This window comes from Epinephelus lanceolatus, chromosome 3, assembly GCF_041903045.1.
Source record: "Epinephelus lanceolatus isolate andai-2023 chromosome 3, ASM4190304v1, whole genome shotgun sequence".
In the NCBI taxonomy this organism is placed as follows: Eukaryota; Metazoa; Chordata; class Actinopteri; order Perciformes; family Serranidae; genus Epinephelus; species Epinephelus lanceolatus.
Genome location: NC_135736.1, coordinates 47,765,441 through 47,784,111, shown reverse-complemented (window position 1 = coordinate 47,784,111; position 18,671 = coordinate 47,765,441). Strand labels below are relative to the sequence as shown.

At 40.8% G+C, this 18,671-nt stretch overlaps 1 protein-coding gene across 1 annotated transcript; it reads right to left on the bottom strand.

The window, feature by feature from the left end:
• Window positions 1-1,253: 1,253 nt before the first annotated feature.
• On the bottom strand, window positions 1,254-13,193 carry LOC117255039 (equilibrative nucleoside transporter 2-like). Its single transcript, XM_033623592.2, has 13 exons — window positions 13,097-13,193; window positions 8,991-9,048; window positions 8,831-8,912; window positions 7,793-7,944; window positions 7,542-7,681; window positions 7,202-7,336; window positions 6,766-6,863; window positions 6,400-6,475; window positions 4,694-4,800; window positions 4,152-4,260; window positions 3,059-3,144; window positions 2,775-2,971; window positions 1,254-2,660 (listed from the first exon to the last, which is right to left on the bottom strand). Exons 2-13 carry the CDS (start codon window positions 9,026-9,028, stop codon window positions 2,549-2,551), a joined length of 1,332 nt encoding a protein of 443 aa, XP_033479483.2. The 5' UTR covers window positions 9,029-9,048; window positions 13,097-13,193; the 3' UTR covers window positions 1,254-2,548.
• Between the last annotated feature and the right edge of the window lie 5,478 nt (window positions 13,194-18,671).

Sequence of the window (18,671 nt, the reverse complement as noted above, 5' to 3'; positions counted from 1 at the left end):
GGTCAAAGGAAAGGGCCGAGCTGGAGGAAGAGGAAATAACAGAGGCTCCATGCTTGAACAGTAAAAACAAATTCAAATATTTCGTCATAATTTATGAAGCTTGCTGACTCCGTCGAATGACTCCTGTTTCTACAGCTGATAATAAGTGTTGAACTCGTTTTCCACACGCCATTTTAGAAATGGAGTCACTGCTAGGTTATGGGATGTCATAGTTACCGGTATGAGTTATTTTTGCACGTATTTTTTGAATTGTGAACAATTGCACATTCTGCAGTCAATATTTTGAACATTCCATTCTCTCTTGTTTTTAAATTTTGCACAGCTCTTTTGATTTTAAAGGTCCAGTGTGTACGATTTAGGGAGCCTGGTCTCACTCCGAAGTCACTGAAATCCAGCGCTTGGGCAGTGACTTGCAGCGCCAGAAACCGAGGAAAAAAGGCGTCCTTTGACGTCGCCATGATACACAGCTGGTTGCCGTTATAGTTTAATGGCATCCGGCAGCATCAGGGAGAAACACTGCGAGACAAGGAGGAAAGTTAAGGAGGCCAAAGTCTGGGCGGCAACATAAAGTTTACATATATTCTTAATTGTACATTTCTTTTTTATTTCTGTGATTCCTGACTGTTGCAATACTTGTTTTTCATCCATTCATTGTCATCCGCTTATCAGGGGCCAGCAGGCCGAGCAAAGCACCCCAGACGTCCCTCTTTTCAGCAAAGCATTCCAGTTTCGTCAGGAGGACCCCAAGGTGTTCCCAGTCCAGATGAGATGTAATCCCTCCAGTGTGTTCTGGGTCTGCCCCGGGGCCTCCTACCAGTGGGACGTGCCTGAAACACCTCTAACAGGAGGCGCCCAGGAGGATCCTGATCAGATGTTGAACCACCTCAACTGACCCATTTTGACGCGGAGGAGCAGCGGCTCTACTCCAAGCTCCCTCCGGATGTCTGACTCCTCCCCCTATCTCTAAGGCTGAGCCCAGCCTCCCCACAGAGGAAACTCATTTCGGCTGACTGTGTCAGCAGTCTTATTCTTTCAGTCACTACCCAGAGCTCATGACCATAGGTGAGGGTTGGGACGTAGATGGACCAGTAAATCAAAAGCTTCACCTTCGGGCTCAGCTCCCTCTTCACCATGACGGTCCAGCGCAGTGTCTGCATCACTGCAGAAGCTGCACCAAACCACTGATCCATCTCACGCTCCAGGTTAGGTTCAAATTCCTTGTATGTAAAAACCTACACAACTGAAAAACAATGATAGTTTTGTGCATTTTATTAAAAGAGAACAGAAAATTGCTTTTCAGTTAATAAAATATGAAGGCAGGAAAAACATAAATAAGCAAGTAATAAAAAATGTCTTCAGTTATAAAAAATGAAGCACAACCAGGCCCAGCAGTATGACGTAAAAACACATTAATATAATATGAATGGTCCCTCATCAAAATGCAGTAAAAATAAAAACAAGTTGAAATTCAAATTCTGTGCATTAAAACATAAATAACAAAAAACAAACCAACAAAAAAACTGAAGTTCAGTGATTGATACACAGTCTGAATTTTAAATACAGTAACATGAAGTAAAATATAAAACTCATCAGCGTGTGACTTCTGTTAACCCGTTAAACTCTCAATACTCAATCAGTGTCTCGTTTAATTTAATCCAATATACAACATTCTCCGTTCTGCTTATCATGTTAGGGGGTGGGGTGGGGGATGAAGCCTATCCCAGCTGACACTGGGTGAGAGGCAGGGTTCACCCTGGACAGGTCACCAGACTATCACAGGGCTGACACATAGAGACAGACAACCATTCACACTCACATTCACACCTACGGACAATTTAGAGTCACCAATTAACCTGCATGTCTTTGGACTGTGGGAGGAAGCTGGAGCACCTGGAGGAAACCCACGCTGACACGGGGAGAACATGTAAACTCCACCCTAGGGTTCAAACCAGGAACCCTTTTCCTATGAGGCACCAATGCTAACCACTGTGACGAGGAAAAGACATTAATTTGGAAAGCTCTGAGTTCTGAAATGTTCATCTTGTCTTCAGAATAAAAGCAGGAATTTTAAATTAAAAGAAAAAAAATACACATATAATTGAGGTTGATCATTATGCCATGTGATAAAAGTACAAATCAATAAAAAATAAAATTCCTGTTTTTGACAAATTATTAATCTGGCCTCTCCGGAGACAACCACACTCTTTGATAATAATAATTCATAATCCCTAATAATCCCTGTAATTGTAGTTTTCCCTTCAATAATCCATGTATATTTACTGACACTGTAAACATTGATTTACAGGTATTTGTTTCTAAACTACGTGACTCTTGAGGGGCCGTGTAATTTCATTTAACCAGTGGTGGGACCAAAAATAAAAGATGTGTCTACAGTGAAAAATAAATATTCAGATTCTCAGCATGCTGACAAAATAAGAGCCCGTACTGGGGTTCATTCTTTCTTTCTTGACAGGATGAACTAAACATTTCATCACATGTTGGTGCTTCGTTTTGTTTGAGTCTCACATGGTTTGCTCAACCCAGTCGTCTAAACCAGTTTTCCCAGTAGGAAGGAGAAAGACGCTCCTATTGCCAAACCCAGCACGAGGAAGAACGTCATCAGGGAGCCGGCCGTCTCGCAGTCTTTACACCGCACTAACCTGACAGACACAAATACACAGTTACAACATGACCTCTCGCCATTTTGACTTTAAAACTCAAATCGTTTTGTGCAGTAGACGCAGCAGAGACTGCACTTCCTGTAGCAGACTCACTGTGGAGCGTAGGCCATGCAGAGGCTCGCCAGGTATCCGTTAGTGAAGGCGAACAGGGCTATGATGGTGACGAAGGCGCAGTCGTGGCTGAAGAGGACGGTGAGTCTGGAGTTGTGGACGTTACACAGCATGAGCAGAGGGATGAAGACCAGACGAGACAACACGGCGGCGGGAAACAGGAGGCTGTCCTTCGAAGGCTGCACAAACGGCAACGCAGTCGAACCATTACTATGACGACTGAACATTTGAATAGAACATAAAGCAACACTGAGCAGCAGACTCACCCACTGGCCAAGAGACGGGGCGCTGCGCCCGACCACGTCCATGACGTTGAAGACGATGAAGCAGCAAACGCAGGTGAACACTTTTTCTGTAAGAGAAGGAGAGCAGGACTGAGCTGGTGGAGTGACTTTCACACACACTGTGACCTGGTGATGAAACACTGCGTCCAGTCGGTCTCATTCATGAAATATGTCAGTAAATCTGTGAGTAGATTTGCACATAAAAAACCTTGGTGCTAAGAAACCTACACAGGATTCACGAACGCCGCAGGAAACTCGGATTTAACCGTAGGCACGTGTGTTTGTTCATGAATGCCAGTCAACTGCAAATTGACAGCGTGCTCAAATTAGCAATTAGTGGTGCAGTGGTTAGCATTGTCACACCACAGCAAGAGAGTTCCTGGTTCAAACCCTGGATAGAGGGTTTGAACCTGGAGCCCTTCTGTGTGGAGTTTGCATGTTCTTCCCGTGTCAGCGTGGGTTTCCTCCAGGTGCTCCAGCTTCCTCCCACGGTCCAAAGACATGCAGGTTAATTGGTGACTCTAAATTGTCCGTAGGTGTGAATGTGAGTGTGAATGGTTGTCTGTCTCTATGTGTCAGCCCTGTGATAGTCTGGTGACCTGTCCAGGGTGAACAACAAACACCAACTTTCACCTAAGAGAGCAGTGTTCGCGTCCTGTGAGATTATAAAAGCCAAACCCTGTTCTTTTTCCCCCAAACATAACCACATGCATTGGTTGTTGAAGAAAAAAAAACTTAAATTCACGGTGTTGAACCAACCTAGCTCGTTTATTTTGTTAGTACCCACGAAAAGATCAGAGCTACTAACATACCGATGAATTATGAATACATGTACATTTCCTTCTGCAAAGACTTTACACACAAATTCATTCTGCTCACGTTTCATGAATGAGACCCTTTGTGTGTAATTACTTTCACCATCTGACTTATATTTGGTTGGTTTTCAAGCACTTCCAAAATATTATTGAGCACCAAAGACATAACTAAGACTCTGACGCTATTTCAAAACTTGTAAACTCTTAATTACGATCACTCTAATAAGACATGAACACAGCATGATGGTGCGACGTCTCACCCCAAGCAGCGTTGCCCGTGTAGACGGTCTGAACTCGCACTGTGATCACAGGAAACACTGCCAGGGTGACGGCAAACACACACGTCACACAGGCAGCCATCAGCCAGATCTGCAGGACACACAAGGACTCGTTTAACACACACTCACTCTGTCAGTAAAGATTAGTAAAAAGAAAAGGTAAAAACAACATTTCTAAGGTAACAAAAAGAATATTTTTTTCTAATATAAGTATCAACATGTTAAAGTGCAGAGTGAGAATGTTATTGATGCTAACAGGAAGTAGACAAAGACCAAAATGTTTGAGTCACAAAAGTCAGAATTTAATTAATGATAAACTACAGCAGGAACACTCACTCATCACAGTTTGTTTGCTACTTTCGGTCCTTTAGTCCTTTAATAAATCTAAAAAAATAATCAAGGATCCAACGAAAAACAGTCAGTGTCCTTTTAAAAGTCATAATGTCCAAATCATTTGTATAAATTTTATGTCTTCAACCATCTGGACAAACATTAAATAGAATAAAGTGCGTAAAGTTCTTCACCTTCTTGAAGACGTTCAGGACCGACGAACGCTCCTGGTTCTCCTCTGGCTCCATGATGAACTTCCCGTTGGCCTCAAGTTCTTTCTCGTTGTTCAAGACTTTCTTCTCTTTAAAGGGAGGAAATAAGAATACATCAGTGACTTCACTGATAGTGTGATTAAAAGAACCTCACCTGGAGCCAGCTGCAGCTGCAGTTCCTAGGTTCAGATTTGGACCAAATTAAAGCACCTCATGAACCGTCGGGTGTTTCTGTTGTGTAGCTAACTGATAACGCTAACGTTAGCATGCCAATGCAAAAAGTAAAATATAGAATATGGTCGACATATCCAACCTGGTTTGAACAAAACACCTTTAGTTAAGATTTTCTTTTAAGTCCTTTTTCTCCTTATCTCCTTACCTTGTGAATCCCTAGACCGTTGCACAAAGACCGTAGCAACCAAACCAATTTCAAAAAAATCTAAAGGTACCTGTGACAGCAGCAACATGTCCCTGAGAAGAGTGTTCTGCGACCGGGAGAACCCAGCAGATATGTTTTTGATTTCACACTTTATATATGAATTCATTTTTATCTCAGTTTCTTCCTACAATCGTTTTGTTTCCTGGTATTTGGGGATCAAATTTACTTTGTAGTTTGTGCTCTCTATGATTGTAGTCCTCCAGAAGTTTAATCTTTTCCTCCTCTGACCAGTTTCTTGTTCTATTCTTCTTCTCTTCTGCCATTTTTCCACTGTCTAACTATGAGCCAATCTTGAGAGACGATAACAGGCATCACAAATGTGAGTCCAAGCAAACAAACCATCTCCATGGAAACTTTGACTGCTGTAAAAGCTCTTTCAACACACTTAATGAGTTGATGTTTTTCCTTAACTATGCAAACCTTTTAAGGGATTCTGTGCAACCGTGTTAGTCCCTCAGCTAAGGAGAAATTAAGCTGTAAGTGTCATACTTAAGGACAGAACTTAAGGTGTTTTGTGTAGCCGGTCCCTGAAACTTGTTTGATGCTGTTTAATAATTAAATAATAATTAAATAAATAATTTAATTTAAATATTTAGGAGTTTGAATTGCATCTCATTTAAATAGCACAACAAACCTTAAATGAGAGCAGCACGAGATGAGAAAAATACGCAGTGTCATTGCTGAATATCATGGTAACGCACTGCCAACTGGCTTAATGTTCTGATCACGCTGCAGCTCAAATATATATGACAATATTACTGTAGCTGATTACAACATTACTGAGGATGGAATCTCCATTTTCAACAAAAAAAAATCTTAAACTATATATTCACTTATTCCGATAGCAGTACCACCTGCTAAATATAACAGACAGACCATACTGTTGATGGTGAGATGTGGGACACTGTATCTACTCCTCCTAACAAATGTGTGTGTAAATATGTGTAATTATTTAAAGACATGACACATGCACCCTCTGTGACAATACGACAACACTGGAGCTCTTATTCTCTCAGTGCGCACATGTGACTGTCTTCAGGACTGATTTTCAGTGTCTCCAAAGACATTTTGGCAAAAACATTTCACTCAAAGAACCTGATTTGTTAATAATGTTCAAAAATCTAATCTAATTAATTTTCTTGTTATTATAGCTACATTTTATAAACATAAATTAAAATATAATAGAAACTGCCCCCCTCATATCACTGATGTAACATTATTGTGTCGCTGACCGAGACTTTGTACCGACCTGTGCTGCTGAGGAGTTCCTGTTTCGTCTCCACGTTCTCACACTGACTTCTGTTCAGGTAGAAACGAGCAAATTCCTGCAGAGGAGAGTCGACACTGTCAGAACATAATACTGTGAGCTCTACACAGGCTCCGAGATGATATGTTATTCAATAAAATGATTATATATCATATTTCAGGGACAGAGTTCATACACAAGACAACATAAACCTTGACTGATTTAAAAATCATAGTAATTATAAATGAAGACAATGTGCACAGCTGGATTTATCTCCTTCTGAATGTTTAGGAACTGGAGATAATTGTTATTTAACCTCCCGTGTGTGTGTGTGTGTGTGTGTGTTGTACTGTAACGTGTCCTCCTCACCAGGTGTGGCAGCAGCAGGTAACACATCAGAGTCCCCAGAGTGGCCACACACGGAGTGATGAAGTATCCCAACGCTGCCGAGCTTTCATCTGCGTTACCTGCCGAGAGAATCAGGCGCTTCAGCTCCATTTACAACCACAGGTTTATTTCTTATAACTATTTTACCAAACTACACATTCTGCAGGCCGTTATTACTGTGCGACTCCCAGTTTATTACAGTTATACTGGTGAATAAGTTTTAAGTTATTGTACCACCCCTGCACCTACATTGATTCATGTCCTGAAGTCTTTAAACCTACCAAGTCACCGGCTGTTTTCACCGTCCCAGTAACTCAGTATATGTATAGGACTGAGGAAGGTATCTACATGGAGTTTGTGTATCTTTGGTGTTGGAGTTTAAACACACTTGTGTTGGTTAGTTCATGTTGTCACTCACTTAAGATGGAGAGGAGCATCGCGAGTGCAGCGAAGATCCCGGCCAGACCCTGACCGCTCATGAACAGAGTGCTGTAACGAGGAGGAAACAGACCGACCACACCGAACAGACTGCCCTGCAGCACCGCACCGAACACTACACACACACACACACACACACACACACACACACACACACACACACACACACACGCGCAGGTTTGCATATGGCGGGTTGGTGATATGTCCCTAAAATATGATCACAATATTTTATGGTATCCTTGACGATATGACAAATTAGTAAACAAATATATCATTATTAATTTAATAATAATAATTCATTTGAGTGTGTGTGGACCTACTGTTGATGAACCAGATGGTTGCCATGGTGACGGAGAAGAAGGTGTCCGGCTGCATGGGGACCTGGACCAGAGCGGCAGTGAGGGAGAAGAGGATGAGGATGACGATCATGCTGAAGGCCACACGGAGACGCTCCCTCACCCTGCACACAGACCAGACAGGAGGTATTATCATCAACATGTCATCTTTGATCAATACAAGTGTTTTCACGTCAGCTGCTGCGGCAGCGGTGGCGGCGGTGGCGTTAACTCACCACTGATACAGGAAAGAGTTGAGCAGCGTGAACAGCAGCAGGGGCAGCTGGGAAAGCAAGGCCATCCAGCTGTCGTAGTTGTAGTCTTTGGCTGTGGCGCCTGATGTGCCGTTGGAGGTGATGTTCGGCGTCATGAGGCGCTTGTTGAAATACTTTAACACAGAGGGAAAAAGAAGACGAATTGATCAACATCTTTATATTAAATAACATGAGAAATGTTTGTAGTGTCGACTTTGTGTACAATCTGAGCAGTTTATGGTTTATTAAGCAGTTAATTAATCTGTCCACACATTACTAAATCCTCAGTTTTCTCCCTCTCGAGCCTTGATAGAGATGCTCCAGGCTACATCGCTCCTGAAGTTAAGTAGAGATGCCTTTATTCAAATATGTTTGTGGCTCCAAATAGATTTTATTTTGTCTTTTTTTTTTGGTCAATAATGGATCTTTCAATAGTAAAGGTTGCTGACCCCTGCTCTAGGCCACACAACACACATTTTAGCTGATGAAACGTTAAAACATTTTTTACTTTGATATACAGGCTGCACAGTCTTACAGTTGTAGAATGCAATAATCACTCTAGGCCTGATAATTTTATGTCACTGGAGAGAAGCTTAAGAGCGGCAGGTTGCCTTCCCCTGCTCCAGCCGATTGTACAATATTCTTGCATATGCTGTGATAAGTGACAAACCGTCTTGTAAGGCAAACTGCCACAAGATAATCATGGAGTGTTTTCCTCTGGGATACCTGACCTGTTTGCTTCACTCCACAAAGGGACAGTTCATGAAAATATGGACTCCATACCTCCGTTTCTCAAACTATACTGTGGCTTCAACACTTGCAAGGATTTTGCATGACCAACTAAAGACGCTGCACCTTTACACTGTGCTGTTGTTATGTATTTACATCTAAATGTTTTATTATTTTAATTCCCAATGGGGTTTGCTGAGCTGTTTGATGTTCGTAAAAAGAAGAACAGTCAATAACTATACTTGTAAAATAAATTAAAATCATGAAGAAGAGGAAGGTGTGGTTGTTAACCTGAGAGGCCGTCATGAAGAAGTTCCAGGGCAGCAGAGTTCCCAGACCGAGCACAAAGATGATGGCGGCTACAGCCTGACCGCTGTGGAGACAAAACACTCTCGTAACCTGAATTTAGAATTTATACAAATAAAATGTAAAAACCAAACGTCAGACTCACCGGTCAGCAGGTGGACTCTGTTTCTTCTCGTTCCACATGGTGTTGCTTCTGTCACTTTCTGCATAAAGCCAAGAGAAGCCTCTGAATAAACAACCCACAGGATGTGTTCACAGCACATGAGCTAGCTCTTTACTTCTGGCATCTGCATTAAGACTTCAGTAAACATGAGGGTGGGTTTTATTTGTGAAGGCTGTCCTGCTGAACAAAATGTTAGTATCACAAATGTTTGTTTGCCACAGAGCGGATTTTCAGAAATAATCCAAAATCCAGTGGAAAAATACCACATGCTTTTTGACGAGGACACCAGGGTGAAAAGCGAAATTATAAATAATATTTAACTGTTAGGTTACTGGGGCGGATGGTTCACATTGTCCCCTCACAGCAAGAGGGCTCATGTTCTCCCTGTGTCAGCGTGGGTTTCCTCCAGGTGCTCCAGCTTCCTCCCACAGTCCAAAGACATGCAGGTTAATTGGTGACTCTAAATTGTCCGTAGGTGTGAATGTGAGTGTGAATGGTTGTCTGTCTCTATGTGTCAGCCCTGTGATAGTCTGGTGACCTGTCCAGGGTGAACCCTGCCTAAAATAGACCCCAGATAATAACGTTACACTGGCAGACAGACAAGAGGAGACACAGCAGCGTGATATCAACCTGTCCTACTGATGTCAGTCATTTTCTGTTTAACCTTTGTTGAAGTTTGTTTTACCGGCAGTCGTGTAATAACTTGTGAACTTAATGTGTGACGTTTGGCAAACGCCTGTAGGAGCCAAACTGTGTATTTAACCTGTGTTGTTTATTATTTATTGTGAGGCTGGACACACTCTTGTGGTCACTTTCACTTCCGGTGGTAATTGCCACAGGTGTGGGTGTGGTTTCACAATATTTGACCAGTTCTTTCACTGGTGTGACGGTTTGTTTAGACAAAGAGGATTGGCTCCGATAAACTGTAGTGACTAATATAAAAGAAAAGCTGCTCAGAGGCTGAGTTTGGCTCTTAACTGTGACTCGATGAAAGAAATCCATGTAGAAGCCCATACTGCGTTTATAAACATCATTTATAAACAAACAACTGACGAGCTGAAGCAAAATGAGGCAACGGTCAACAGAAAATATCGGAGCCAACAACACCGTTACAGCATAAGTCAGAGCTAGTGGCGACCCAGCTTGCTAACATTAGCTAGCGTTATTAGCCTAAAGAAAATCAACTGCTGATTTATTTTTATCTTTTCGTTAACAGACGACAACACATTAAACTGACAGTTATATTGCTTGGTGAGTGATCATCCATTGTTCATTACTTTTCATTGTGGGACACTTTGAGTCCACTTTATAGGGTTTAATAATACCCACTGTACGTTCAGCACTACAAAATGGCGACCTCTCTATACAGTGAGTGGTGAGTGATTTTGGACACAGCCAAAGCGTGATTTAGTGTGATTGCACAAGGATTCATAGGTAACGGTTAAAAGGGATTTATGGTTGTGGGTAGACCCTACGCACATGGCCTTCACCGTTGTGAGCGTTTTTACTTGTGCGGTGGTGTGTCTGTGTCACTCTGCAGTTACACCTCCAAAACGCTAGTTGGCGGTGGAGGACTGTGTCAAGTGTTGTTAAATTTAGTTGATTCAAAACACACATTAAAAATACATTAAACACACATTAAACATGGCTTAATAGAGTGTGCCAGTAAACCCGGAACTCCGTTAGCGCTTTTAGCACTTCTGGTTCTCATCTAAAAGTCAATACGTTTTTGAATGGAATTTTGGTAAAATGCCTCAAATAAGGTCTGTGGTTAACAAAAGCTTAAGCGAGTTTCAGGTTTTGTTCTACGACATAAAACACGTCAGTAAATACCCTACTTGTGAATTTTGAAGCTTTTACGTGTCGTAAAAAAGGCGGTTGCTAACAAGTTGCTCAATACGACTACTAACCCTGTCGGGGACATTAAACGTCATCACCCCTGAACAGGCGAGAGTACTGGCAGTCCGCCATTACAGCTTCTTATTTAGCTTAAACAGTCCGATTTCCCCATTATACAATGTTTTTAAAATAAAGCGGCCGAAATCAGTTGAAAGCTTAGTGGCGGTGACGTCAAGAGTCATGCGACTGTGGAGTAGTCATGTAGTCCGTTAAAGCCTAACGTTAGCTTTTTACTTCTGCTGATCGCATTTAAGCTTCAAATGCGGTATGAAAGGTGTTCATATGTGAAGATTATCTCGCTGAACAAAACCTGTAAGTATCATAAACTTGTGTTAGCCACAGAGCTTATTTTCTGACATAATCCAAAACGCAATGCAAAAATCACATTCACTTTCTCTTCCGGGAACCAGCGCGATGCTAAACTTCCGGGTTTTGACGTCAGCCCTGGCACACTCTATGGAGACAAACACTTGTCTTTATCTGGACACATTTTCCCCACAAATACAACATGCTAACGTTATTAGCACAAGCCTATGGCATTTTACATTGTATAAATTAGCCTAGCAGCTAGCGATCTTTTCCTCTACTCATATAAAGTCACGATAGATCCCGAAGTATATATCCATAAAGGATAAATCACACACAAGACTTAAAATGCTATTTTAGTGGAGGCTTTATTGTCTTCACAATTTATTGTTTCTTATCTGTGAAATTAAATAAAAGCTTTGTTTCCACTGAGGGAAATGGTTTCAGCTTACAGAGACAGACAGGAGGTCTTCGTCACCACAACGCGTAGTTACAATTCTGGAGAGGTGCACGTAGCTACGGCGTCGATTCAACGCAGAAGTATAAATGAACTTTCAGCCTGTCGTTAAGATTGTGACCTGTAAATTATTATTTTTGTACCAATAGGCTGATTTATTTTTGCTATCAATATGTTGGATTCAAACTCACATTATCAAACTTGGCTGACCCCCTGCAGTAACTCTGAGGACCCCCCTCGGGGTCACAGACCCCCTGTTGAGAACCCAGGCTTTAGGACTTCTACCTCACTAAAGGTCTGAATGCAGATTTTATCACCTTGATTCCTCCTCTTCATCACTTAAACAACTTTAAGTGACAGTGTGCACTAAGAAATCTGGATTTGAATCTGTTTATTTCTGTACACAGGAACTTGTCACAAATTATTTTTGGTATTTTCATATATTTAAAACTAAATTTCACCATTAGAACACAAAACAGTGACTAAAGTCTGTGTCATTCAGCCTGCACATTGAGTTCACACTGTCAGTAACTCAGTGATACGGGCAGGTTGTGACTCATCTGGTTGCGTCATCTCACGTACAGTAGTTTCCACATCAGCTGTTGTTGCCAGTTCGCGCGGTTTTCCGTTTAATTTTGATTTCACTAGGCGGGTAAACTTGTTTTGGGTGGGTGGGATCACTTGGGCTTTGTTTTTGTGCCATTTGGACACCAACGAAAAGTTCAGCTATATTTCTGCATATCAATAAATGACTGATAACTGATCACCTGCAAAACTTAATTCTAATTTCAGTTCATTACAAAGTTAATATTATAATTATTCTGTCACAGCATAGTGATAAAACAGGCCTCCGTGTGCATCTGTTCATTTGGTGTTTTAATGCAACTGTCTAAAAGACTTTTAGATAAATACAAGATATTTTTATTTTCCATTTGACCTGTATTACACATATTAAGTGTATAAGTGTTACAACCACAGAAGACAGGAGGCAACATGACTCTATATTCCTCTGCACAGGTTACATCCACATTTTACTTTTTTAATTTCTTTGTTTTAAACCTAAATCAAACAGACATAATCTATGTGATAACGTATAAAGATCCAGTTTGTGTAAAACCATTATTCATAAACCCTCTGAGCAGCACAACAGAGTAAAGAACTTAGAAAGCAGCCTAAATGTAAAGACGTTATCTCACGAGTCCGGTTATGTCGGACATATATATAATATAACATGTTAGGTTACAGTCTACCTGTCATGTATTAATAATGACACGTTTAACTCGCGCGCCTTCCTCATTTAATGGCGCCTTAAGAGAGTCATAGCAAAGCCAACACGTGCAGAGAGACTCCATGTGAGACATGTTTCAGAGGTTCATAATAAATCACCACAGGCAGAAGTGATGAAGATGAAGGAGAAGGAGCTCACCTGAGGGTCGCAGGGAGGTCCTCGCGCGTCAGGTTCTGTTTGAATGAATGGAGCAGCTGGCGCGGGCGGACAGTGATGACGGTTAAAGAGGAGGACCTCATGTGCTTCCTTCCTTCCGGGACTTTATGGGAGTGTTGCCAGCACGTGCTGTAAAGTGGTTAATGGGGAAACTAGTTTATGTAGATTTTTTTATCACCAAAGTGTTTCTATAAAGACATGAAGAACATTTGTTAACTGATTACAGAAGATTGACACATCTGTTTGGGTCCTCCCCCCCTCTCATGTGTTTATGCCAACATGTCTGTTCTTTTATTTCCCAGCATAGCACACTGATTTTCCCTTTAATGTACAGTTTGGCTTTTCTAAGCTACTTACTTTTCTACAGAAGCACATCAATAGGGTAATGTATTGTCTGTTCAATTCTACTGGCAAAATATATTAATACATCTAAATTTTCCAATCATAAACCCTCCTTTTAGCTTTTGAAAATGAAATTAATTACAATACATCAGCCCAGGGACTGTTCATGATTTAAGGGGTGGTGCAAGAAAGGTGGAGGCATGTCAAATAACTTTTTAACCACTGGAGTTGAACCTTTTTTTATTATTATTATTATTTTAGCTTAGCTGAGGGGCATATTTTTAACATGTTTAGAAGGCATGATGTCTTTTTTAATTTGCTAATGTTACACTATTTATTATTGTTCTTTACTTATGAGGGGGGAAGAGGCGGTGCCAACAGGGGGGAGGCATGTTAAATATTTTTTTAAGAGCTGAGCACTTTTATTAATATTATTATAGCTTAGGCATACAAATTCAATTGGTTGTATTTTGATTTTATTCTACTGCTGGTTTTTGCCCTCAAAGCCTGAAGGTTTCTAAACCGGTGGGTTTGGAAGGCATGTTTTCTTTTAAATTCGCCAAAAATGACACCATTTATCACAGCCAGAAACTGTTAAAAAAGAAAGAGTCGTCAGAATCTGGCGCTTGGGCAGTGACTTGTGGCATCAGAAACCAGCAAAAACAAGGCGTCCTTTAACATCTGCAAATAATAAGAAGAAGAAAGTCTATATAGGTTGTTTTGTTTTTTTGTTGTAACCCAAAGCTTTAGGCCTGCTTATTAGAAAGCTATTACTTAGATATTTATGTTCCTAATGTAATCTCTCAAAACAGATTCTGCAATCTACATTGTAGATGTAAAGGAAGAACATTTTTATTTATTTATTTTTTTTTTTTACCGATGGATTTCCAGATTGTTCCTAATTGTATTTTCTCAACAAAATATGAAAAACAACAAAACAACTTTTCATCCATTCAAACACTTTTAGAAGCAGAAACTGAAAGATGTCTTTAAATATATTCTTTGGTTTTAAAATGTTGTCTGTCATTTAATTTTTCTTTCAAGTATTGCTGTTTGTTTTTATTGGTAACATTTTATTTTGAGTCTCCAAAAACTACACGTAGCCTTCTTTCTAGTGATTTCACATCTTTAACACTAGATGGCCTTACACACTGCCAACTTCACTATAACCTCTGTAAATACAGGTTATCTGAGAGTCAGTCAACATGACATTATCTGTCAAAATGAGCATGAGCTTTAATGTGAGAGGAAGAGGGACAAGAGAGAAAGATGAGGCAAAGACAGAAGTGAAGCTTGTCTTTCTCTTCTTTGAGTTTCAGTGGAAAGTTATTCAAAGAAAGGGAAACTTTGACCTAAATCCACTAACAGTTTCTTTCAGGTAGATTTAATCTGAGACGGATACACTCAGACATTTAGACACTTACTACATGTTAAATGATGTGACTCATGTTTCAGGAGACAGGATTACTTCATATATTTGAGCTGCCAGGCTGGTTGGCCCTGCTCTGCATGTTTGCACACCACACACTGCAGGAATGTGTTTGTGTGCTATGTGTAACTGAGGCCAGTACCTTTCTGTGCTGGTTTCTCTGAGGTCATGAGCTCATGACCATAGGTGAGGGTTGGGACGTAGATGGACCAGTAAATGGAAAGCTTCGCATTCTGGCTCAGCTCCCTCTTCACCACGATGATCCAGCGCAGCGCTCACATCACTGCCAACGCTGCACAAAACCACCGATCCATCTCACGCTCCATTCTACCCTCACTTGTGAACCAGACTCTGAGATACTTGAACTCCCTCGCTTGAGGCAGTAACTCTCCCCCAACCCAGAGGGGGCAATCCACCGGTTTCCAGCAGAGAACCATGGCCTCAGATTTGGAGGTGCTGACTCTCATCCTGACTGCTTCACACTTGGCTGTAAACCGCCCCGGTGCATGCTGGAGGTCACGGTGTGATGAAGCCAACAGAACCATTCATCAGTCACCACCACCCAATCATCTGCAAAAAGCAGAGACACACTTCTGAGGTCACTAAACTGGACAACTTCCTCCCCCCAGCTACACCTTCAGATCTTGTCCATGAATAACACAAACAGAATCGGAGACAAGGGAGAACCCTGGCGGAGGCCAACACACACTGAGAACATGTTTGATTTTGCGTCGTGCACATGGACACAGCTCTCACTTTGATCATACAGGGATTGGATGGCTCGTAGCACCGACCCTGTGCCCCATACTCCTGCGGTATCCCCCACAAGACTCCCCGAGCGACATGGTCGTAAGCCTTCTCCAAGTCCACAAAACACATGCAGACTGGATGAGCAAACTCCCATGACCCCTCCAGCAAAGAGCTGGTCCACTGTTCCACCAACACATTCTCACTCCGACCTCGTCACATATCAACGTTTGGTCATGGACTTTCCGTGTCCACGTACAAGATACCCTGGGTGTGTTGGTTGTTGATGTTCTGGGACACTGTGTCAACTTAAGCCTGTTAATGCATTGTCTTCTTTCAAAATTCACCTCTGTTTTCACAGGAAATTTAATGTTCACATACAGTCTCTTTCAAAATAAAAGCACTACATTGGTACAACACCACAAATAGTTTTTTTGTTCCTTCAACAGCTAACACACATGGTTGGGTTTAGGCAACAAAAACATGTGGTTATGTTTAGGAAAAAATAACAGGTTTTGACTTCCGAATCTTACGAGACGCAAACACCCCTCTTTTGGATGAAAGTTGGTGTTTGTTGAACCCATCCACCACACCTCCCGCCCAACCCTGTTGGACTTTTGTCGCCTTAACTTTCATCCTTGTCTTGCCACATTTCCCCCTGATGCCACCGGGTGCCATTAAACTATAATGACTATATGTATCATAGTGATGTTAAAGGATGCCTTTTTTCATTGGTTTCTGATGCAGCAAGTCGCTGCGACGACTTCAGAGTGAGACCGGGTTCATTCCACAGCCAGGGCAGAAGTCGCAACGCTCCCCCTGAATCTGAGGTTCAACAGGCAGTCGGCGCCTCCTCTTCAGCACCCTGGGATAAACTTTCCCTGAGAGGCTGAGCAGTGTGATATCCCGATGATTGGCGCAAACCCTCCAGTCCCCTTTTTTGAAAATGGGAACCACCACCCAGGTCTGCCACTCCACAGACACCCTACCTGACCTCCATGTGACACTGAGAGTGACAAAAACACAGATTTTTTTTTTTTTTTACGTGAAAGTGCTTTAATCAGTGTTTTTACTAGTTTAAATCAGCTGGTCTGTTTGTTCTGGTGAAGAAGAGACCTCTGCAGATAACCCAGCTCTCTGTCAAAACCTCCTGAACAATGAACACTGAAGGAATTCAGAAGTTTCAGCTGGTTGCAGTGTGCAGTCCTCACCACTAGATGCCACTAAATCGCCCTAAATCTCACACACTGGACCTTTAGGTGCCAGTTCTAGTGCTACGCGTTTGTACAGCATGGCTGTGACTGTCAACATTCAACAATAGATAATCTGATTAGGAATAAACCTGCCTGCTGAGTGAACCTTACGTAGCTGAGTACAGCAGGTTCATATTACTGTATGTAACACTGGGGATAGTGGTGGTATTTGGAGAAGTAGAATACGATGTAAAACGTTTGAGAACCACTGCTGTAAGAGATTTAACAACACAAATTCAGAACATAGAAGTTGTTCTCATGTACTCTGATTAGCTTATAACTGATCCATGAAGCATAATTTAACGATTAATCTGCCTTCATAAATTCATTACAGGTTATAAACCCTTATAAATGATGCCGTAGAGTCAAAGAAGTTAATGTATACAGTACAGAGTCTATCAGATAGAGTTAGATAGAGACCAGTAAGACCAGAGTAAAAACAGGAAGTTCTGGTTTGGGCCTTTCACAATAAAACACATGTTACTTGTTCAGTTTTGGTGAAGATTTACTTCTTGACAGCAAATATTAACAAAACAGAGAAAACAATATATAAAATACTGTGATACAGTGAAACTGCAATATTTTCTAAGACGGTCATTGCACCATGAAAATCTTATAATGTTGCAACTAAAAAGGGCCTACTGATGAAAACTAGCTTTTTAGCTCAGTTGTGTGCATTTGTTTAAGTCTGGATTAATATCAGTTGTCCCTTCGTAAATAAATAAATAAAATCTAAATTGTAAAAAACATGTTTTTTTTTTAATTCATTCTTTTGTTCTCTGACTAATTTCAAGTCAAAGCTAAAAACATTACTCTTTTACACTGGCTACTCTTCCCTGTAATGACTGCAACCTTATTGTTAAACTCAATTTTGAATCATTTTAAATAATAATTTTTCTCTTTGCTCTTTTCTGTATCCTTTATTATGTTTTTATTTTATTGCTTTGTAAAGAACTTTAAATTGACCTCGTGTATAAAATGTGTTATACAGATAAAACTGCCTTGCCTTTTTTTTTATTCCATTCCGATTTTAGTTTCTTTATACACTTCTTTTTATTTATTTATTTTACTTTGTCTAATTTCTGTACTATTGTAATCCTTATGCTGATGCACCAAAATGTTAAAGTAATAGGCTTTGGAACAGGTCTATGGTTATAAAGTTATTTGAAAAATATTGAAAAATAATATATATCCTCTAGGGTCCTGACAATTCATTTTTGTCCTCTGTGGAGGACATTAGTCTAACTAGTGTAACTCAAGTATTCTTTATGCTATCCATTTGGGTCAAATTGTGTTCTGAAGAGGACATCCAGGGCTTTCTAATGATGTAGACATTATGTGGGTGGGGTTAACAGGGCAAACACACACCCTTTTCAAAATGGCTGCCATTACATTTTTCTCGTTTTTTGCTGCCAGAGTGGTAATTGATCATTTTCTGGCAAAAGTTATGATTATTTTGTCAATATTTAATTTGTTTCCTGAATATAAGGGTCTTAACTTTAATTTAGAGAGATTTCAGAAATCCAGAGTAATTTTAACCTTTTCAAAATACACTTTTTATTCAATGTCCTCTGTAGAGGACATCGGGTCTTAGTACCCCCTGTTTTTTAACCAATTTCCATGATTCAGCAGGCAGAAGGCCATTAAAGGGAATGACGTTTTTTTTTCCTCATAATTTCTAATACATTTTAAAGGTTAGTCAGTGTGATAGCAGAAAATTGGCTTGGATTGAGACTCTGAAGTAATGTGTATGCAAGAATTTGGAGGTTTATTAGAAAATAAGAAC